The sequence below is a fragment of the Haliotis rubra genome, unplaced genomic scaffold, assembly GCF_003918875.1.
Source record: "Haliotis rubra isolate DU_JTF1 unplaced genomic scaffold, ASM391887v1 Scf155, whole genome shotgun sequence".
Classification (NCBI taxonomy): Eukaryota; Metazoa; Mollusca; class Gastropoda; order Lepetellida; family Haliotidae; genus Haliotis; species Haliotis rubra.
Genome location: NW_025765503.1, coordinates 1,223,835 through 1,242,881, shown reverse-complemented (window position 1 = coordinate 1,242,881; position 19,047 = coordinate 1,223,835). Strand labels below are relative to the sequence as shown.

The following is a 19,047-nucleotide window of genomic DNA, read 5'->3' as shown; positions in this document are numbered from 1 at the left end:
TTGTCTTTATTTGAAAATGGAAACCACGGCAAGAAAGGGAGAAAGAGACACGTGTGTATCAAAGCATACAAGTTTGACAGTGCTCGGGCTATTGGTAACTACCGCGTGCTGCACGTTGACCGTCATAGCTTTACCACTCCACTCATACGGAACAACACCCCTCAGGACATTTGTCATGGGAACAGGCGTGAATCTAATGGATAACGAGTGTATGCACAATCAGCTACGCCTTTCGACAACAAAACGTGTTTCCTTTTGTTTAAAAAGTAAATTACCCATCGTAGATATCAGGCAATTTATAGCTGGCAAAGAGACAATTTTAGGTATATCTATCTCCATGGAGGAATGGTGTAAATTAACCGCTAACATTGTGCGTATAAATAATCTTATCAAAGTGTTACCGTGAAACTGATGCAGCGTCTTTGTTAAATCACGTATTACTGTTTTGGTTTTCTAGTGTCCGTAGATTTTACTACTGAAAAATGTAGGGAGAACGTATAACCACACCCAAAGGTATGACACACTGATCCAAAATTAGGACACGCTATTCTAAAAGTGTCACACGTCCTTCCCAATGTATGACTAACTGTTCCACATGTATGATGCATCGTTTCAAAAGTATGACACGACATTCTAATAATTACACGCACTGTTCCAAAAGTATGACAGACCCTTCCAAAACCGCGTCATTAGTCGTGGACCTGTTCCATAGATTTTACTACTAAAAAGTATGGGGAGAAGGTATAATCACGCCAAAGGTATGACAAACTGTTCCAAAATTACGAGAACGATATTCCTGAAAGTATCAATCGTCGTTCACAATGTACGACTAACTGATCTATAAGTATGACGGGGTAGTTCTAAAAAGCTGTGACAACCATGCCCCCTTTTCCAATTCAGACCTCGACATACCCTGCTGGGGTGCGAGAATAACGAAAGAAATAGCAGAATATACATTTTCAACGGAACACACGATCCGTTCGTTTATTTTGTTTTTAAATATTATTATCTTCATCGTTGTTATAATCATCATATCGACACGCCGAGAGGGGGCGTGCGCTTGTTCAGGCGCTTGTATCAGAGCCTGCTGTACTGCCTATCAGAGCTTCTGCAACTCGATGTCTAGCTTAACGTTGGTTTCTCCTTCCCTCGGGTGTTGTTCGCCGTCGAAAAGCTCGTCCTCGGTGTCACGCACAGACGACAGTAATGCTGTATGGTTAATCTTCTTCTGCTTCTTCTTGTTCTTCGTCGTTACGTCGTCGTTGATTTTTCTCTTTTGGCATGTGGTTGACTTAGTCGGTTTCTTCGGCGGGTGGTGGTTCGTGGTTGTCTGGTCTGTTGTCGCCGCGAGTGGTTTTTCGTGGTGGTGGTCGGTGGTGCTGCTGTCGTTGCTGGTCGTGCTTGGGTGGTCTATGTCGTCGTTGTTGTTGTTGGTGGTTGTGGTGGTGCGGTCTCTTTTGGTTCCCTGAAGTGACAGACTGGAGGATTGTATGCTGAGACGCAGAGTTACCATGACGTGTGACAGGGCATTCGTCAGAGGGTAGCTGATTTGGAACACGTCGTCGTTCTTACACATATGGTCGTTTGACTGTTGAGACATGACTGTACTACGCCGTAAGTAATGGTGAATGGCGCGAGGTGAGGAAAGGTTCTTATACAGCTGGAAGCGAACTGGGGGAGTCGCTCGTGGCTTTTAAAATGGAGAGCGACTGTCTAGCAAACTACCGGTCGGACACGGCCGAACGGATCACGTGGTACTGGTTTTGAAACCGTAAGGTACGGTATAGGTCAATCTAGAGGTTACGGGGTCGTGGATAATGCGACGTTTGTCGTGCTACCGCTGCTGGAGAAGACAAGTTATATGCCATCGTTGTTTGCAATGTACAAAGCATTCTTTTGGGAGAGATGAGTGGTCCTGAAAAGGACCGTTGGGTGGTGTGAGGTGGACTCACAGGTGTAGTGTGCACTGACACTGGTGAATTGTCATCCTTTGCCTGATATGACGCTTACTATCGTGCGTCAAACATCGCATGTATGTGTCCTTCAGGATGGTACCACAATATACACACTGAAATCTACCATTATAATCTATAGTCCCGTTTGCATACACGGGGAGACACCTTTGGTGACATTGCCATGCAGGACACGCTGATGATGCTTGAGATGATGATGGTGGCAATGGTGCTGATGCTTCCACCGACATCAGCTCTAAATCCCAGTTCTCTTCCGCGTTGGCAGCAATGACTCCACTCTTGCCCCTTGAGAATAATTCTGCCTCCCAGTCTTCCGTCCTATCGGTTGTAACACAGCCCCTGTCCCCTCCCCACCATATAGCAGGGCTCAGCCATTCAAAGGACATAACGTCATCACCCCGTGTGCGAGCATGGCGTTGTTGAAGTATGATGAGAGTTAATACAAATTTACTAATGTGTCCTTGTTTGTGACGTCATAAAGGGGAGAGAGGTCCTCTCGGAGGAGTCATGGCTGTTGTGAGGTCATGAATTGCATACCGATGTTACAGCTGTCTCTCACACCTCTAGATTTTTGTATTTCAATACGTACTTTCTTAATCAATACCATTCAATCCTTATCTAATTTAAACAGATTTCGAAACGTTCGACATTCATGTTGTACATTTTCTGCAGATGTTTCTACAGTAAAGGACGGGAGAAGTATAACCCCTACCAAAGGTATGACACAGTGCCCCAAACATAGAACAATTCGTTCCAGAAGTATGACAAATCCTCCTAAAAGTGTAACTTTAGCCTCGTACAATTCTCACAGATTTTACTACTTAAATGACGGGAGAATGTATAACCATGCCCAAAGTATGACATTAGTGATTGTCTTGTGGTGAGATATCGCAATTTCTTTCCACAGAGCGTTTGAGACTGTGTGGCTAGTGACTCGCTCTGTGTGTTATCACTATTTCTAACCACATAACCAAGCCTCGATAGGGTATATGACCATCGGCTGGTGACATAATGATTTGCTCGATGTAGTATGTCAATTTTCTCATCACTTAACCTGTCCACGATAGACTACATGGTCAACGGTTAGTGTCATAGTGGATGGCACGATGTAGTATTGCATTTTTTTCTCATGGCTTAACCCGACCACAATAGACTATACGGCCAAAGGATGGTGTCATAGTGGATCGTACGATCTAGTATGACAGTTTCTCATCACTTAACCTGTCCACGATAGACTATATGGCCAACGGCTAGTGTTATATTGAACCACACGATTTAGTATGTCAGTTTTCTCATCACTTAATCCGTCCACGATAGACTAGCTGACGACCTTCGTGTCTTCTATCAGCAACGTCACTACCCTGACTGACTGACCTCCCAGATATGTTAATCTCGAAGTCAGTTAGAGCTCGACAGCCGGAGAGTGAGGTTGCCAAAATTTTCGAGTGTCCACTCACTACGGCAAAGATGTCTCAGTACTACGATACCCTTAAACACCAGAAGGATGGAGAAAGGGGTCAATTGTCCGATTGCTATGAGGATGATACTGACGCGAGGAAGCAGCCAGTGACTTTATCGGACTATGTATACGAAGACAGTGTATCGTTGGATGGTAAATATCATCTTCAACGTGGGCACTACACCTGTGGGAAACAACCATCGGTAGTGCACAGAAAGCTGCTGGTCGATTTAAGTCAGAACTACTGCCACGAAACGATGTTATGTAGCTACGACAGGATGGGTACTTTTAAGGACTGGTCCGAACAGCTGGTTCAGAAGGGTAGACAGCTAGCCCGGAGAGGGTTTTATTATACCAGTGTTTCGGACAAAGTCGCGTGTGCCTGGTGTGGATTACGATTGTGGAAATGGTGTGCCGAGGATGACATTGACTTTGAACATCACAGGTTTAGCCCATCGTGCTCATTCCTGAAAATTACTTGCCCCGTCAGGTTTGATACTGACATGAGAAATGCTTTGTGAACTGAGAGCTGAATTGTGAGTAAAAATATAATCTAAGCATATTTACGAATAAAATTTGTGAAATGTTGTTTACTTGCCTCTGTTGTGTTTTATAAAAAAGTGTTGACGATGTCTACCTCGTGGGTATATTTTTGGGGGTGGTTTAAACAATGAAGAATACGGTGCTCGTGCGATCTTATATTGTAGAGTGCTTTACATAGACAGTATGACATTCCCTAGCCTTCTTCAAACCAGATATTTAATGGCACGCTAATGGTGCATTTATGAGGTAAAAATGCGTGCGAGAGCAATTGAGATTATTTTTAGTTTGACGGACGCACTCGGATTCTTATGGCCGCCATTTGTGTGTGATGTCACAGGGATGGTCAGCTCATGACCGTCTCCGTGACGTCTGACGTCAGTGTAGTAGCATATTTTTGAGGTTGCGTCACAACCAGTGACGTCAGAAACCTTTGTTTGTAGGTCATGACGTCACGAGACCTATCGTCGTGACGTCATAGGTGTATAACGTCAGTGTGGCTGCATATTTTCGAGGTTGCGTCACGTTACGTCACCTCGGAAATGTGCGGTCACCTTACTACTAGAGTTACTTCCCTTGAGCACGTTAAAACCTAAACATAAAGGGTTCAAATCCCGTTTCGTCACGATTTTGATTCTTGATCTATCAGCACCAAACTCGTGGTTTTACTAACGTGATGAACGTCAGAGAACTACTTCACATGGAGCCTTCCTCCCACATTAAGCCGGCATGTATTTAACTGCGTCGTTGAGTCCAGCTCACTCACTCATAGAGGCTCTTGTGATCACAGAAGTTTCTGTGACATCTTTCCTACAAGCTTAGAGTTCACGTTGCTCGTGATAATGCCATTTCTTACCTGGACAATGTGCACCACTGTCAATAAGTTTAACTTAGGCATAGCAGGAATACTGTAAAATGCAGCTTTGATACCAACTCACAAAATCAGTTTTCCGTCCATAAAGGATCTTGCGATCACTATATGTTACTGCTATATCTATACTATCGACAAAAATAAGGGAACTAAGAAATTGAATGCAGCAAACGTAGAGCTGAACGGGTGCGTTACCGTAGCATTGCACCCGAACGCAACATCCAATGACATTGAAATTCCACATGATGCATTACCAACACGTGATGCACGTACACACAGAAGTAAACCTCTGTAAACGTATTGGATAACTCACAATCACTAATGCAAGAGAGTTGAACACATGCTGAAAAATGCCTCCGAGGCAGTATGTCAATGAACAAACAAAATGGAGAATTGTGGGGATGATATAGGGGGGGACATCACTGTGTCAAGTTGCCCGAATGTTGGGTAAATCAAAAAGTGTAATTATACGCCTGTGGGACAAGTACTATGAAACAGGTGGGGTTGCAATGAGACCTGGGCGTGGCAGACCAAAATCAACGACACCACGACAGGTTCGTCTCATTACATTAATGGCCCTACGCGGTAGATTCAAGTCAGCACCTGCCATCAATAGGGAATTCCGTACACTCACTGGGTGACGAATTTCACACTCAACCGTTAAAAAACCGGCTCTACCAAGCACGTCTGAAAGCAAGGCGGCCTTTCAAGGGTGTTATCCTTACAGCTCACCATAGGAGCCAAAGATTGCCATGGGCTAGGCAGCACCAGGAACGGGCTTTGCTCCATTGGCGTTACACCATGTTCTCAGATGAGTCAAGGTTTTTGGCGCCGTAGCGGTGAGCGGTATGCCAGAGCGGTACTTATTGACCATGATCGATATATGGGTGGTAGTGTCATGGTGTGGGGCGAGGTTACACATGACAGGCGATCAGATCTGGTCATCGTTAATGGATCCTTGACTGGTCAGCGATACGTTGACGAAAGTTTGCGTCCTGTCGTGGCTCAGCTGGCTAGAATCACCGGCAGGAATTTTGAATTCCAAGATGATAATGCCAGACCACATCGGGCCCAAATTGTCACAGCTTATCTCCGACGAGAGGGCATACAGACATTGGGACTGGCCCTCTAAGTGCCCAGACCTGTCCCCAATTGAACATCTATGGGACATTCTCGGTGGAAGGGTGTATGCCAGGGACCCCGCAACCGTCAACCTGGCCCAGTTTGGTGCAGCTCTTCAGGTGGAATGGCGGGCAATACCACGGGCAACCATCTGGAAATTAATCAACAGTATGCCATCAAGGTGTCGTGAATGTGTTGCCCAACATGGCGGACACACGAGATATTGAACTTTACGCCCACATTTGAATTAGTGGACATTCAGAGCAATTTCACATTCACTGTCATTTCATCAGTTCCCTTATTTTTGGTCGGTAGTATATGTTGCGAGTCTGAAATTTACGCTGTTCAAGATATGAAGATGTGTTACTCTTGCCAGTGTGCAGCGCCATCAGTAACTGTGACCTGGAGACATGCAACAGCAGCAGCAACCAGGTGTGTAGTCGCTGTGAGGGGGTCGTGCTGAACCAGACAGGATACATGGCATATGTGGCGTCTTCTGATAGAAGATCATGCATACGTGAGTTGCAATTGGTGAAAAACGAGTCAACAATATATCCCCCAGTTACATTAATGCATGTTGTTAGGTTCCTACTGATATTATCACAGTTAATCGAGTTATGAATAAAACAACATACAAGCAAACCCTAAGAATTTTCAATCTAAACATATTACTTCTTCTATTCCCTGGTCTTTTATTACTGAAATGGGTTTTATTGATCCATCTATTTGTATGGTATCCTTCGACTCTATCTATGGGTATGTCAAATAAAACAAAATCGTTTCTAGTCAAAAGCCAGGAAGTGGACATCGGTTTTACGTATATTGTTTCTTATTACAACAGATCATGTCGAAGTAAGACTGACTGACTGCCTGAGTTTGGTTTTACGCCGCTTTTAGCAATATTCCAGCAACATCACGGCAGGGGACACCAGAAATGGGCTTTACACATTGTACCCATGTGGGGATTCGAACCCGGGTCTTCGGTGTGACGAGCCAACGCTTTAACCACTAGGCTACCCCACCGCCCCTGTCGAAGTAAGAATATGCCTTGCCGTCAACGAACAATACAGATTTAGATACTTAACCGACCATGCTGTGAAGCCAGATCCCACATTTGTGTCTACAGAGGCGTGTTCGTGGCGGAGTGACAGCACCCGGTGTTATCCCGGAACCTGCAGGAACGAGTACGCCAGTAACTGTGCCTGCTCCAGCGGCTTCACAGGGAAACATTGTCAGACAAGTGAGTTGACGCTACCTGGGAATACAAGTAGCAAACAACAAACACGTAAAGCTTCTTTTTCATGCATGCTTACCTTTTTCTCGAAGACCTTGTGCCATCATTGATTTTCGGTGATTCATTCATTATATACTTTTCAGCGCTATATGTTGCTTCAGGATTCTTTGAATCTGTTTCTATGGATGATCGGCATTGGCCTTTCACTGGCGTTGATTTTCCATATTTAAGTAGTTCCCTTCAGCGAAATGGACACCGTATGAATAGAAACCTTTGACCTGGAAATGTCAACGAAATTGTAAATCTTTTGTACTGTCGTTTATAGTATTTTTTCGTATATTTTGTACATTCGTCTTTTGTTTATACATTACAAGTATGTTACAGTAACAATGAAGCCCACAATAAATTCCAACCTCCTGAGACTGACCGCCAGCAACGGTGACACGACAGAGGCTCCTCCCGACATCAACAGTGGTTCATCTCAGTCCACCAGCTGGTCAAACATCAACTCTCCATCCAGAATGTACTACAAGTTTACGGCAAAATACAAAATGGTACCTCCATCCAGACATGCCTTCATTGAAAACTTCCGTGTTGGAATTGTCAGTGGTTCTGCTACATTCAAACTCATGAGAGGTATGTCGAATATCAGAGGGCACAGTATGCATAATGTGACATTTTGCTGCATACATTGGAATGTTGGAATGGATACCTAACGTGTCAGGTATTATATTGTAAAGTTTATCTGGCTTTACAGCGGTATATACGGTGGGGAATTCATAATCAAATACCCTTTCCACATTCAAGTCGACTGTTCAATTCCGACTATATCACGGGCATGCATTTATGTATCAGCATCAAACAGCGATAATACCATGTGTTGGCGAGAACATAACCTGAATCACCTAACTGATGAACTCGTGCTTCTTGTTTCATCATTGTTCACTCACCTGACTGCGTTGTTGTAGGTGCAGGTGTTGTCTCCACTAAGGTCTATAACTGTGGAGGAGCCAGCCGAAGCAGCCCGGACACAGACCTGTACACCTGTGAAGGAAACTCATCAGGGACGTCTGTGCTACCTCTACCCTTCCAACACAGAGATGTGTGAGTAGTGATGAGGGGCTAGCTACGATACAGGCACCGTGCGTTATTTTGAATGTTTTCATCTTTCAGCTGGGAATCTGAATGTCAGATATAAACGAAATAAAACCAAAAATATGAATAGTCCAAACGAATAATTGTATATATAAATCTACTATCAATATGATCATATGTACACTCGGTATGTTGACAAGTTAAGTGACCACTGCTGTGTACAGTTTAAGTTAGTCGACAGAACGTTGATGAACTACAGTGCAACTGTTTCTCAATTGATATAAGTTTCACCATTAGTAGAATTCTGTAAATATTTTGACATTATTATTTTCAGTATCGAATTCACTTATTCAGCAAGTAATGGAGGGTATGTGGAGGTCCGGGACAAGGAGAGTAAGACACTAGCGACCTACTACTACAACGGTGCCACACAGACCCACACCTTTACTGTGTCCATAGACCTGGTGGATCCCTATCACTGTACTGGTACTACGGCCTGTGTTGGCAGCATGCTGACTGTTCCCGATGTTATCAAGACTGTGAGTTTATGACTACAGTTATATTTCACATTCACACCCGATGTTAACTGTATACAGGAAGAATGAATCTGTGACTTGTTTCAGCCCACAGTGAACCTCCGCTGGAGTGGCTGGTCAGATACTGATGCAGGAGTCGACCACTTTGTGAGGGACGTGTATGAACTCCACGCTATTGGGGATGTACTCAGAGTTAAGCGTCGTGTTAAGACTACAGCGTTGACAAGCTCAACGGTGAGGAATTGTGGTTCCAATATTTACATCAATACAAATTATGGTTGATCATTTGCAGTCTCGTGAATATACTAAGCGCTAGGTGAATGCATGCGCGTGTGTTTGTGTGTGTATACATGTGCGTGCGCACGTGTGTGTGTTGCCTTCACAAATAAGAAGAAAAAAATAAGTACTACTAAATGATCCAGCTACAAAACATCTGAACTGACACGAACATGACACTTGAACTAACAAGGACATTAATTCCATTGAGAATCGAACTGTCACGGTGTGTAGTCACGTGTACAGTTTACAGAGTTATGTATTGTTAAAACTTTATAAATGTACATATTTCAGACCACCAACAGCTACACACTGACTGAGGCGGGCGTGTACTCTGTTGTCCTATCTGCCTATGACAAGGGAGGTAATCACAGAAGTGCTAGAAGAATAGTGATATATGATGGTACTTCGACTGTAACAACACAAGCAAATACATCTCTCCGTGTGACAACAGAATCATCAGCAGCATCATCAAAGTGGCAAACTACGTCATCATCAGTGACAGTAGACTGGGCCAACAGATACATCAACACAGTCCACCACAACAACAAGTGGCTCCACGGCGTGGCTTCTCTTGGTGACATCAATTCGGACTATGACGATAAGGAGGGTGACAGAAGTGTGGCTGCCATCAACAATGTTCAAGGTTGGCACAATTTAGCAGCTTGTGTATATAGAACATACACATGTTCTGGAATCTAATATATATTGACACATTTATCACAAGATAACAACTATTCATCATTGGTGTATACACACTTATGCAACGAAGCAATTAATAATGGCAATATAGAACCATTCATAATAGTTTTGTTTGTTAACTTTTAACCCTGAAATCCCAAGCATCTCCCTCTTCTGATAAATAAGTATGGTCATGTATGTTCAACAGGTGTAACACGATTCTTGACGTCATACAAAGTCGACCACCAAGGAGGGTCGTCCATCACCAGTCCACCAGCTGATAACCTGTTCACCAGTCAAGGTCTGAATCAGTCACAGACCATAACACCCTCACTAGTGGACGGGGACACTGTACGCTTCTGGGTACGAGCCTGTGACATCAGACGCGAATTCCTTGAAGAACAGGTGACAGTCCACATCGACACATCACCCCCCAGTCATAGAGAACCTTTGGCTAACCAGGGGAGACCGACTCAACATCAGTGTACATGGAGCAGAGGAGTTTTCCGAAATGACGCAAGTCCTTGTTTTAATATGGCGTTAATTAATTAATTATTATAATTCAGCAGCATTATTGCTAGTTCATGTCTAGATAACCTTTAAGAATTTGGATAAATAAATATTTTGACTAAGTAAATAAACATGTCATGAGATGTATTTTTCCCTTCGTCCATCTTTACCAAAGTACTTCCGAAATGACGCAAGTCTTTTGTTTGCTTATGGTGTTCATTGATAGATAATTATACATAAATAGTATTATTTTTTGTTCGTTTTTTAGATACCCTTTAACAAACATTTGAGACTTATATCGGGGACATGACCTGTATTTTACCAGAGTACTACTCAAAACAGTGGACTTCCTTGATCACGGTTAAATGTCCGAGACAACGGTCTGATGTGATGAATTGTCAAACCTTGTTATGCAATTTCAGAATGGAGTGGATTGCATACGATGGCCACAGTGGCTTGGAGACGGTGTCATGGCGTATTGTAGATAAATACCAGGGTTTAGATATCGTGCATGGAGTTCAGGACGTCACGGCTCAAGGGGAAAGACGTGTAAGTAGTTTTGAGTTTTATGTATGCCATAGTTGTACTTCTTGCGGTAATGAAACATGCGCTTTACTCCATTACTTCTCTTGTTAAACACACTTTATCACATATTTGACAATGGAGGTTGGTCAGACGCCATCAATAATATTAATGACAATATGCCTCAAAAGCTAATTGTATTGTTAAAAATATCTGGTATGTAAATAACACAGAGTATTGCTGACTGCAAGAGCGCCAACGCTAATGCCCCAAGGGGAGCTAACTGTTACTGTACGCCAGCCAAAGGCTGCTACCATCGTCACTTCCAAGTAAAGCCCATCGTAGTAGACAGCAGCCTCCAACATGGAGGAATATTCAGCAACAAAAGCAGGGGATCACATGACTCTGACTACTACCTAGAGGTCAATGTGACAAACCACGCCAAGCTTACAACAAAGATGGAGTTTAAAGTAAGTGAAACTTTCGTATGATTGATGGAAATCTCTTCTATGCGTTGAATACAAGTATATATGATTTCCTTTTGATCAATATATACATGATCTGTTTCCTAACATGCTGTTCCACGATCTTATCCAGGTGACAATTGATACAAGCTCCCCTCATCCTGGCGTTGTTCAAGATGGTCAATTTGGGAACCCGGAAGTGGACTACCAGCAGCATCTCCAACTCTACTCTCACTGGGACGGATTTCTTGACAAAGAGAGCGGAGTCAAATTTTACCAATATAAATTTGGACCTCACTGTCTCTCAGCGAATGAATTTGGAGTTAATAAATCTTCATTTGAGGTAAATATAGAACGTCAGCGTTAAAGAATACACAGTTTTGACTATCCTTGAAACAAATTCTGTTTGCTGTAAAGGGGGAAACTGGCTGTGTGAGTCACGTGAATGGATCACTGAAAATCAGTGATGAAACCATGTTCACGGCTAAGCATCTCCTGCCCTACAATAATCATACTCCATTCACAACATTTGCCCAAAACTGGAAGTATTTTCGCAGTACCCCTGCCATGCGACGACTACCTGAAAACAAACCAGACAATCATGTGATCGATGAATTGGAAAATTTGGTGAATGTAGATAATATGGAAGTACGATGTGTGCGTGCATGTGTGGTGCGTGTGTGTGTTTCTGTACCGGAGATAAGATGAAATGATGTTGTTGTTTTTCTCTTGTAAAAATCACACATATCTGCCAAAATATGTCGGATCATTCACTTATGACATGCAGGTCACGGAAACCTATTCCACATCCGCCTCCTGGACAGCGCCCTCTGTCGGCAAGTATCACGTGACAGTGGTGGCCTTCAACCGAGCACTGGAAGCATCTGACCCAGTGTGTTCTGACGGAGTGACTGTAGACACAACACCACCCAGTGTCAGTGAGGTGGCAGTGAGAGACTCCAGGGTGATGGAGGGGCTGGTCAAGTCATCAGATAATACTGTGTGGTTCATCGACGCCCACAGGAGACGTACCCGGGTGGTCAATCCAGATGGCAGTTGCAGGTACAACAGTTTAGTGAAAAGTGTATGCGTTTCTTTTGTATTTTTTTTCTAATTCTGTGATACGTGACTGTCCTGTGTGATCGTCATACTTCCATTATTATTGGAAGTACTTAATTATGGTTCTCATTTTCACATGATACCACGAAAGATGAAATCCGGCTGGAGGTTTAAAAACTTAATTGTAATTGTGCCTGAATAATTACCAGGACACATCATGCTGATACCAGAAGGATAACAACTGGATATGCAACAGGTGACTGTTGGGCCATATTAAAAATTAGCATTGTGTCTGATTGAATATTTTCTGACATTATTCTGGATTTATGTTCGGGGCTGATGTCATCGGCAATTTACATTGTCTTATTTAGAGGAAGGAACATTGCCGTCTTTTTAATTCTTGAACGACAATTTATCCTGAATGATTTGCGTTTTGATGTTACATCTGAACTCAAGGCTACGCACATGTTCTTATAAGACAATCCTACTTTCCCCCCGATATGAATGCAATTTATGTTATATTCACGATGTGAACGTCGACGTCATGATTAGCCGACTTTGGTCTCATGTGCACAACCAGTTCAAGTTTGTCTCATCAACATCAAATTCTATCTGTAATTAAATAGTCATTTGGTAACGAGGATAACTCGAAACCTATTTATCGTTAAACAGTGTCCTCATTATAAGCAATCAGTAGCTCACAAGCAACATTAATATCGTTTCCTATACTCCAGTATAAAGTATACAGTTAGGCATCACACAGATATTGCATGTAACTGTCTCCAGTTCCAAGGCCACGCCAGTAGGTGATAAGAGACTGTCCCTGTTTCCAATACATCGGTACAACAATGGAAGTGGGATGCAACTTGGGATCAATCCTGAGTGTGAATCTTTACCAGCATTGCCTGTCAGCTTCACCAACTTACTCTATGTCTACAGGGAACACCTCGTGAGTACCAACATGCACACCCCTTTGTGTATATTTTATTACTCATTATTTGTGAAACTTACGAATGTTTTCTCCAGCTTATCATATCAGTATTTGATTATCTGTGTCAAGTAACAACGTTTTTATCCGTATGTCAGTTCAGTTTTTGATCATGTGTCGTCTATTTATAAACTGTGCACTGCTTTCAGTAAAGTGTTTGATTGTTTCCCAGCTCTTCGTAAACTGGACTGGCAGTGACTCTGAGAGTGGTATCTATGACTACGAGCTGGGGCTGATGTCAGATCCTTCTGGTGAAGCAGCTCCAGATATCCTGCCCTACACGTCCACTCATCATCATCCTCAGTATCAGGGCTACCATCCCCGTCTCAGTGAGGGGCAACAGTTCTACATCGCCATCAAGGCCATCAACAAAGCTGGCATCTCAACTGTCAGAGTAAGGGCACAAAAGAGAATCACGTTGTATGTTTATGAAGAATATATGCATCAATTTCTTTGGACTGATGACTCTTTGCGTAAACACACGTATATGAACGAAATGACCAGATGTAACTGTTTTCATTAAAGGTTGTTGGACCTGTCACCGTGTATACACGATACCCTGCATTTACTGGATCAGTGACAGTGACGCTGAGACACAACTATTTGATTGCACGTTGGCCAGAGACAGCATTCGCAGACATTGGGTATCTAAAATATGAAGCTACAGTAGGTATGTGCAGTCGTTATCGCTCTAATATCCTTCATCTTATTTCAAATGCCTATGAACCTGCCATTACACACACGTGATTTTCGTCAGGAACTAAGGACGGCAAGTCGACAATAATGCCCTTCACGACGCTGCAGTCAGGAGGAGGTTGTACACTGACGTCGCCACCCACGTGTACAGCTGTCGCCCTCACAGACCTCCACTGGGACCTCCATCACAGCCACACCTACTTTGTGTCAGTCAGAGTCACCAACATAGTAGGACTGTCTACAGTGGCAGTGTCTGAACCCTACGTCCATGACGTCATGCCGCCGTTACGTGGTGTAGTAGAAGACGTTATTCCAGCTGGAGAAGAATCCTTGTTCACAATACCGGTATGTGTATCTTTAATGTTATTAATCACGTATTCGGCAAACGAACGCGAATGTGTGTTTGAATATCATATCACGAAAAAAACAGGTTCACACAATTTTATGCTAGTGATTAATATAATCTGTATTTTACATGATATGCATGAGTCGATCACGTTAATCATATTTCAAACACAATTCAGCTTTCTTTTTGTCGATAGTGGATATTTCTGTCATCACGTATTAAGTCAGTAACTATAGTCTTCGAGACGTATTGTCATAAATGTCGTGATTAGTAGGACACTTCATTGCTTATACAGCCTGTTATTGTTTCGTGAGTTTCTGGTGTAAAGATAGTGTTATGCTGACGTGTAAAGAAAGGGATATAGCCTTTGAATATTTTGAGATCATTATTTTAGTTCTTATATCCCATAAGTACAACTCTTGTCATGTTCAACTGGATACATTTTGCTTTTGAATCTTTTGCTATTTATACAACAAATGTTTTCTTTCCATTATTTTCTGTTTGCATTATTTATATCTACATGTTTGTAGATCATTCATTACCTCATGAACTCGTGTACTACAATATACTCCTATGACTCCTATTAATGTTTGTTTTATATACTCGATAAAAACACTGTCCCTGTAGTATGTGTGATGACCATGGAAGAAATAAATATGTCTGTATACTTTCAGCGTACTGATGACACAGACTACCAAATATCAACCCGAACTTTAACAGCGAGATGGTATGGATTTGACAATGGAATAACTGCCATTACGTACACGGTTGGAATTGGGTCTCAGCCATTTACAACAGATATCCAGGCGCATGTCTATGTTGGAAGTGCAACCTTACATTCTTTCACTGGTTTGAGCCTGCATTGGAAAACGGTTGGTAAACAGATGTTGATTGAAACACTTGCAAACTATGGTTTGTTCTATTGTTTACAGGATTGTATATGTACAATGAAGTGGCGCCTCTGTCTAATTTCAGAAGTATTTTGTGACTGTCGTGGCTGCTACCGATGGCGGCGGAGACGTGACGGTGTCCTCTGACGGGGTGACGATCATCAGGCCCAATGTTGACATCACAGATGTCATTGTCAGAGATGGCCTAGGATGCAGTGATTATGGTATTTGTTGTAGTTGTTATGGATGACGAAAAATTGCATTAAAATGTTGCATATACTTTATGATTATAATGATTCTCAAATATATGATTTCAGATTTTGCAACTCAAATGTTTTAACCTTAACCGTATGATAAGGACTAGTTTCAAATTGTCCGACACGACAAAAAATTAACTTGTAATTCTATAATTCTGCAAGTGTGACAGTTTCTATGGGAAATGATAAAAGACATGGCTTTTCAGCACAAAACACGATTGAACGAAAGAATATTTTATAATTAGAAATATTAGTTTCAGAAGTTCTGTTGTTTATTTTGATACACTTTAAAAATTATAAAACCGCAGGATTCTTATTAGGCTAACTGAACTAATGTGAACTAAAATCCACTAGAAAGTCAATTTATGTTCTTAGTTGTCAGTTAATTGAGTTTTCGACGAAATCTGATTTTAGTGAATGGTGCTCTCCGAAGTGCAGTAAACCAGACGGTGAGTGAGATATTACGGAACTGGAATTAGTAGGCTGTTGTGCATGTGATCAAGGTATAGCCATGCACATATTATCCGTTTACCTGGATATTTTGTGCATACGGTTCGCAACATGCACGTCACAACGCCGTCACAGTCTATGTCGCCGCGTTAGCTGATCAACAAGGCATTCAGTATGGAAGTCGACACATCTCGACAACAAACAAAAACAAATCTTTTACATATTCATAAGAAAACTCTGCAATTCCTACTCCGTCAGAATGTGTTTATCAAACTTTGTTTGCGAAGCGCACCGACGAACAGTGTCTCTCATGAAGATTTTATAACGTGTATCCTCACGATTTTACGATACTTGAGTCAGTGTTTGTATATATTCCTCGATCGGTTTGAAAATACAATTGTGTGTCCCTCACGCTCATGAAATAATATCCTTAGCCATATAAGTAACATATTGCTTGTGTGATGCAAAGTCGCTACACTTGTGGTCTTCTATGTGAGAGGTTAAATGTATTGATGAATGTCTTAACAGAGATGTTCACGAGACAACACATACCAAGTATCTACTTCATCATATGCGGCCCACTGGGATACAAGCAACTGGCTGCTCAGTTATCCTGATGTACAATGGAGTTTGCAAAAGAAAGTTCCTCGCACTGGTATGTGAAGATTGCTCTATGACAAAAAGATAAGCATAGTCACGATTGTCCTCAGGCCGAGTGGTTTATTAAACAATTTTACTTTTTAACTTCCCTGCTGGAAATGTATAATAATTAGGTAAACTATATCCAGTAAAGTACTGGTCATGTTTAATCCATAATGTGCTTCCTTCTACATTGGTGTGATATTATTTCACCATTGTACATGACAGAAGAGATGTATTGTAAGATAAACGCCACAAAACGTTTACTGTACACTGTATATCTCATATACAATAGTGCACTAGGGTTGTCGTCGTTTCTATAAATGCATAATGAACTGCTGAAAAGTTGCAATTTGGCCATTCAGCTTTTATTCTTATAGTTGACCTATGGGACATTGAACGAGAGTTTGAGCCCCTTGGAACATCGGATATGGTGGTGGCTAGCGGTCTTCATCTAGAACCAGGGACAACCTACAGAGCTGCTGTCAAGTTCTGTGTAGTGAATGTATGTTCTAAACCCATATACAGTGATGGCGTGACTGTCATAGCACATCCTCCAACACCAGGCAATATATCGCTGACGTATCGGGAATCTGACAGTGGACAAGCACAGGCAAGTTACATATTTCTTTCCAAGCGTTCCGTTTCTTTCCATCTGAATGTATTATGTTATTATGGTATTTATTGCATGGTGTTTTAGATCCAGGTGAAGATGGCTCGGTTCCGTGATCCTGATATAAAAGTACTACAAGAAGCTTATGACGTCATGGACAGATACCAGTGGGGTCTTACAGATGACAGTCACAACGACAAAATGTTGATAGACTGGCAGACAGTGGATGCTGATGCTATTGAAAGTGAGGCTGATGACAAGGTAAAATTGTTCATGGACTATTTATCTATTCTGTATACCTTTGATGCCTTTCCGATATCAGTGAACAAAATGGTATATGCGTTGGCTACCACTTTCTTCTCCTGTCTTCAGATAAGTTTCACTCTAAACCTGCCAAAACTGATTCGCTTTACCAAGTGCAGAAGAGTATCAGTCAGGGGCTACAACCACGTTGGTTTACATACAACGGTGTCAGCAGATGTCAAAGAATGTGCAGCATATAACCCTCCAAATATCGTGCCTGCAGTTGTCCTAGATGTTATCGGTAAGTGCGTGGTTACAATAAGTTTCAGGAAAATGTGTAGTCCCTCGTTAATTGTACGTTTTAAGGCTAGCGAACTGAATGTTCTGTCGATGAAACATCCCAGGGGTACATTTATGATTCATTACAGGAACAAACAACGAAAATGTTGGTCAAGGAATAACCTTTGATCAGAATAGTCACTGGAATGATGCTGACTACACTCCCTACAAGAACATCCTGTCTGCTGTGTGGCCGACTCTACACCACAGGAACTACACCTGGGCAGTGGTGGTAGCTGACCAGTTAGACCCCTCGTCTCACTACAAGAGGGAGACTCTGATGACCGTCACTGACCCCTGTAGCATGCCGGATGTCATCAAGTGTGGACACACGGGTGAGTTAGTGTTTTAACAATATTTCGTAAAAACGTAGGGTGTTGGCTTTTATAAAAGATGTCGCATTCATCCATGCCTTCATCTTTTCCTTTTTTTCAAGTGAACGAGTTCATCAACGTGGAATTTGCAGAGCTGTCCTACTTACAACACGGCAGGCGATTTTATGTGTGCATCCATGCTGATGACAAAAACACTCGTTTTGAGAAGTGGACATCACCTCTGACTGAAGTGAACGCCTGCAGTGACGGCATCACTGTCGATCTGACTCCACCTACACCGGGGACAGTGAACATAGAGAATCTCATAGACGGGACATTTCAGGTTAACTGAACCATGTTAAATAATGTTCCCTTTGGTTTCGATACCATAAAAAGTAACTTGGTTGTTAGTGTGAGGTCAATGCTGAAACTACAGTAGAGCCATCGATTTAGGCAAGTACACTGATATTGATATATTTCTCATGTACAGGTTAGCAAAACAGAAGTTGCAATTAGCTGGACAACTTTTGTTGATGTGGAAGAGGAAGGTTTCTCTGCTCATGCTGCTGGGATTGCCTTTTATGAAGTTGCAGTGGGTAATGAACTGAACAATTTGTCCACGCTGCTCTACCATATAACGTATTCAATTTTAATTCCTTGACAATTATCACTGTCTCAGGTAAACGTATGACATTCCTGATAGATAAATGTTTTCTACCTTCAGGTACTTTCCCTGGTGGACAAGATCTTGTCATTTACACCCGTGTTGGATATGTAAACAAGTACATTCTACACAGGCTCAACCTGCAGACTGGAAGTACATACTATATCTCAGTGAGAGGTAAGCTGAAGGTCGATAAAGTTCAGCTTTGTTCATCTAAACTCCATGTTTTGGAACACAGGCCCAGGTATACGTGACAGACTTAAATA

The 19,047-nt window shown here is 42.2% G+C and overlaps 2 protein-coding genes and 1 long non-coding RNA gene across 3 annotated transcripts in view; all 3 read left to right on the top strand.

The window, feature by feature from the left end:
- LOC124270794 overlaps positions 1 to 10,230 on the top strand; it is a 30,548-nt gene extending 20,318 nt beyond the window's left edge. The window contains exons 6-14 of the mRNA XM_046705835.1: positions 6,342 to 6,482; positions 7,092 to 7,205; positions 7,584 to 7,835; positions 8,168 to 8,303; positions 8,629 to 8,833; positions 8,918 to 9,064; positions 9,401 to 9,752; positions 9,996 to 10,138; positions 10,225 to 10,230. Of these exons, the coding sequence (XP_046561791.1) occupies positions 6,342 to 6,482; positions 7,092 to 7,205; positions 7,584 to 7,835; positions 8,168 to 8,303; positions 8,629 to 8,833; positions 8,918 to 9,064; positions 9,401 to 9,752; positions 9,996 to 10,138; positions 10,225 to 10,230 (1,496 nt within the window). The remainder of the gene's footprint in view (positions 1 to 6,341; positions 6,483 to 7,091; positions 7,206 to 7,583; positions 7,836 to 8,167; positions 8,304 to 8,628; positions 8,834 to 8,917; positions 9,065 to 9,400; positions 9,753 to 9,995; positions 10,139 to 10,224) is intronic.
- Positions 2,714 to 4,020, top strand: LOC124270831. Its single transcript, XR_006896884.1, has 2 exons — positions 2,714 to 2,895; positions 3,069 to 4,020. It is a non-coding gene; the product is annotated as an uncharacterized LOC124270831 (long non-coding RNA).
- LOC124270793 overlaps positions 9,573 to 19,047 on the top strand; it is a 73,798-nt gene continuing 64,323 nt past the window's right edge. The window contains exons 1-19 of the mRNA XM_046705833.1: positions 9,573 to 9,752; positions 9,996 to 10,303; positions 10,720 to 10,846; positions 11,053 to 11,289; positions 11,417 to 11,626; positions 12,071 to 12,345; positions 13,129 to 13,291; positions 13,503 to 13,724; positions 13,856 to 14,000; positions 14,088 to 14,371; positions 15,047 to 15,244; positions 15,348 to 15,486; positions 15,934 to 15,968; positions 16,498 to 16,624; positions 16,989 to 17,221; positions 17,309 to 17,482; positions 17,594 to 17,765; positions 17,893 to 18,138; positions 18,240 to 18,460. Coding sequence (XP_046561789.1) covers positions 10,299 to 10,303; positions 10,720 to 10,846; positions 11,053 to 11,289; positions 11,417 to 11,626; positions 12,071 to 12,345; positions 13,129 to 13,291; positions 13,503 to 13,724; positions 13,856 to 14,000; positions 14,088 to 14,371; positions 15,047 to 15,244; positions 15,348 to 15,486; positions 15,934 to 15,968; positions 16,498 to 16,624; positions 16,989 to 17,221; positions 17,309 to 17,482; positions 17,594 to 17,765; positions 17,893 to 18,138; positions 18,240 to 18,460 — 3,213 coding nt within the window. The 5' untranslated portion in view covers positions 9,573 to 9,752; positions 9,996 to 10,298. The remainder of the gene's footprint in view (positions 9,753 to 9,995; positions 10,304 to 10,719; positions 10,847 to 11,052; positions 11,290 to 11,416; positions 11,627 to 12,070; positions 12,346 to 13,128; positions 13,292 to 13,502; positions 13,725 to 13,855; positions 14,001 to 14,087; positions 14,372 to 15,046; positions 15,245 to 15,347; positions 15,487 to 15,933; positions 15,969 to 16,497; positions 16,625 to 16,988; positions 17,222 to 17,308; positions 17,483 to 17,593; positions 17,766 to 17,892; positions 18,139 to 18,239; positions 18,461 to 19,047) is intronic.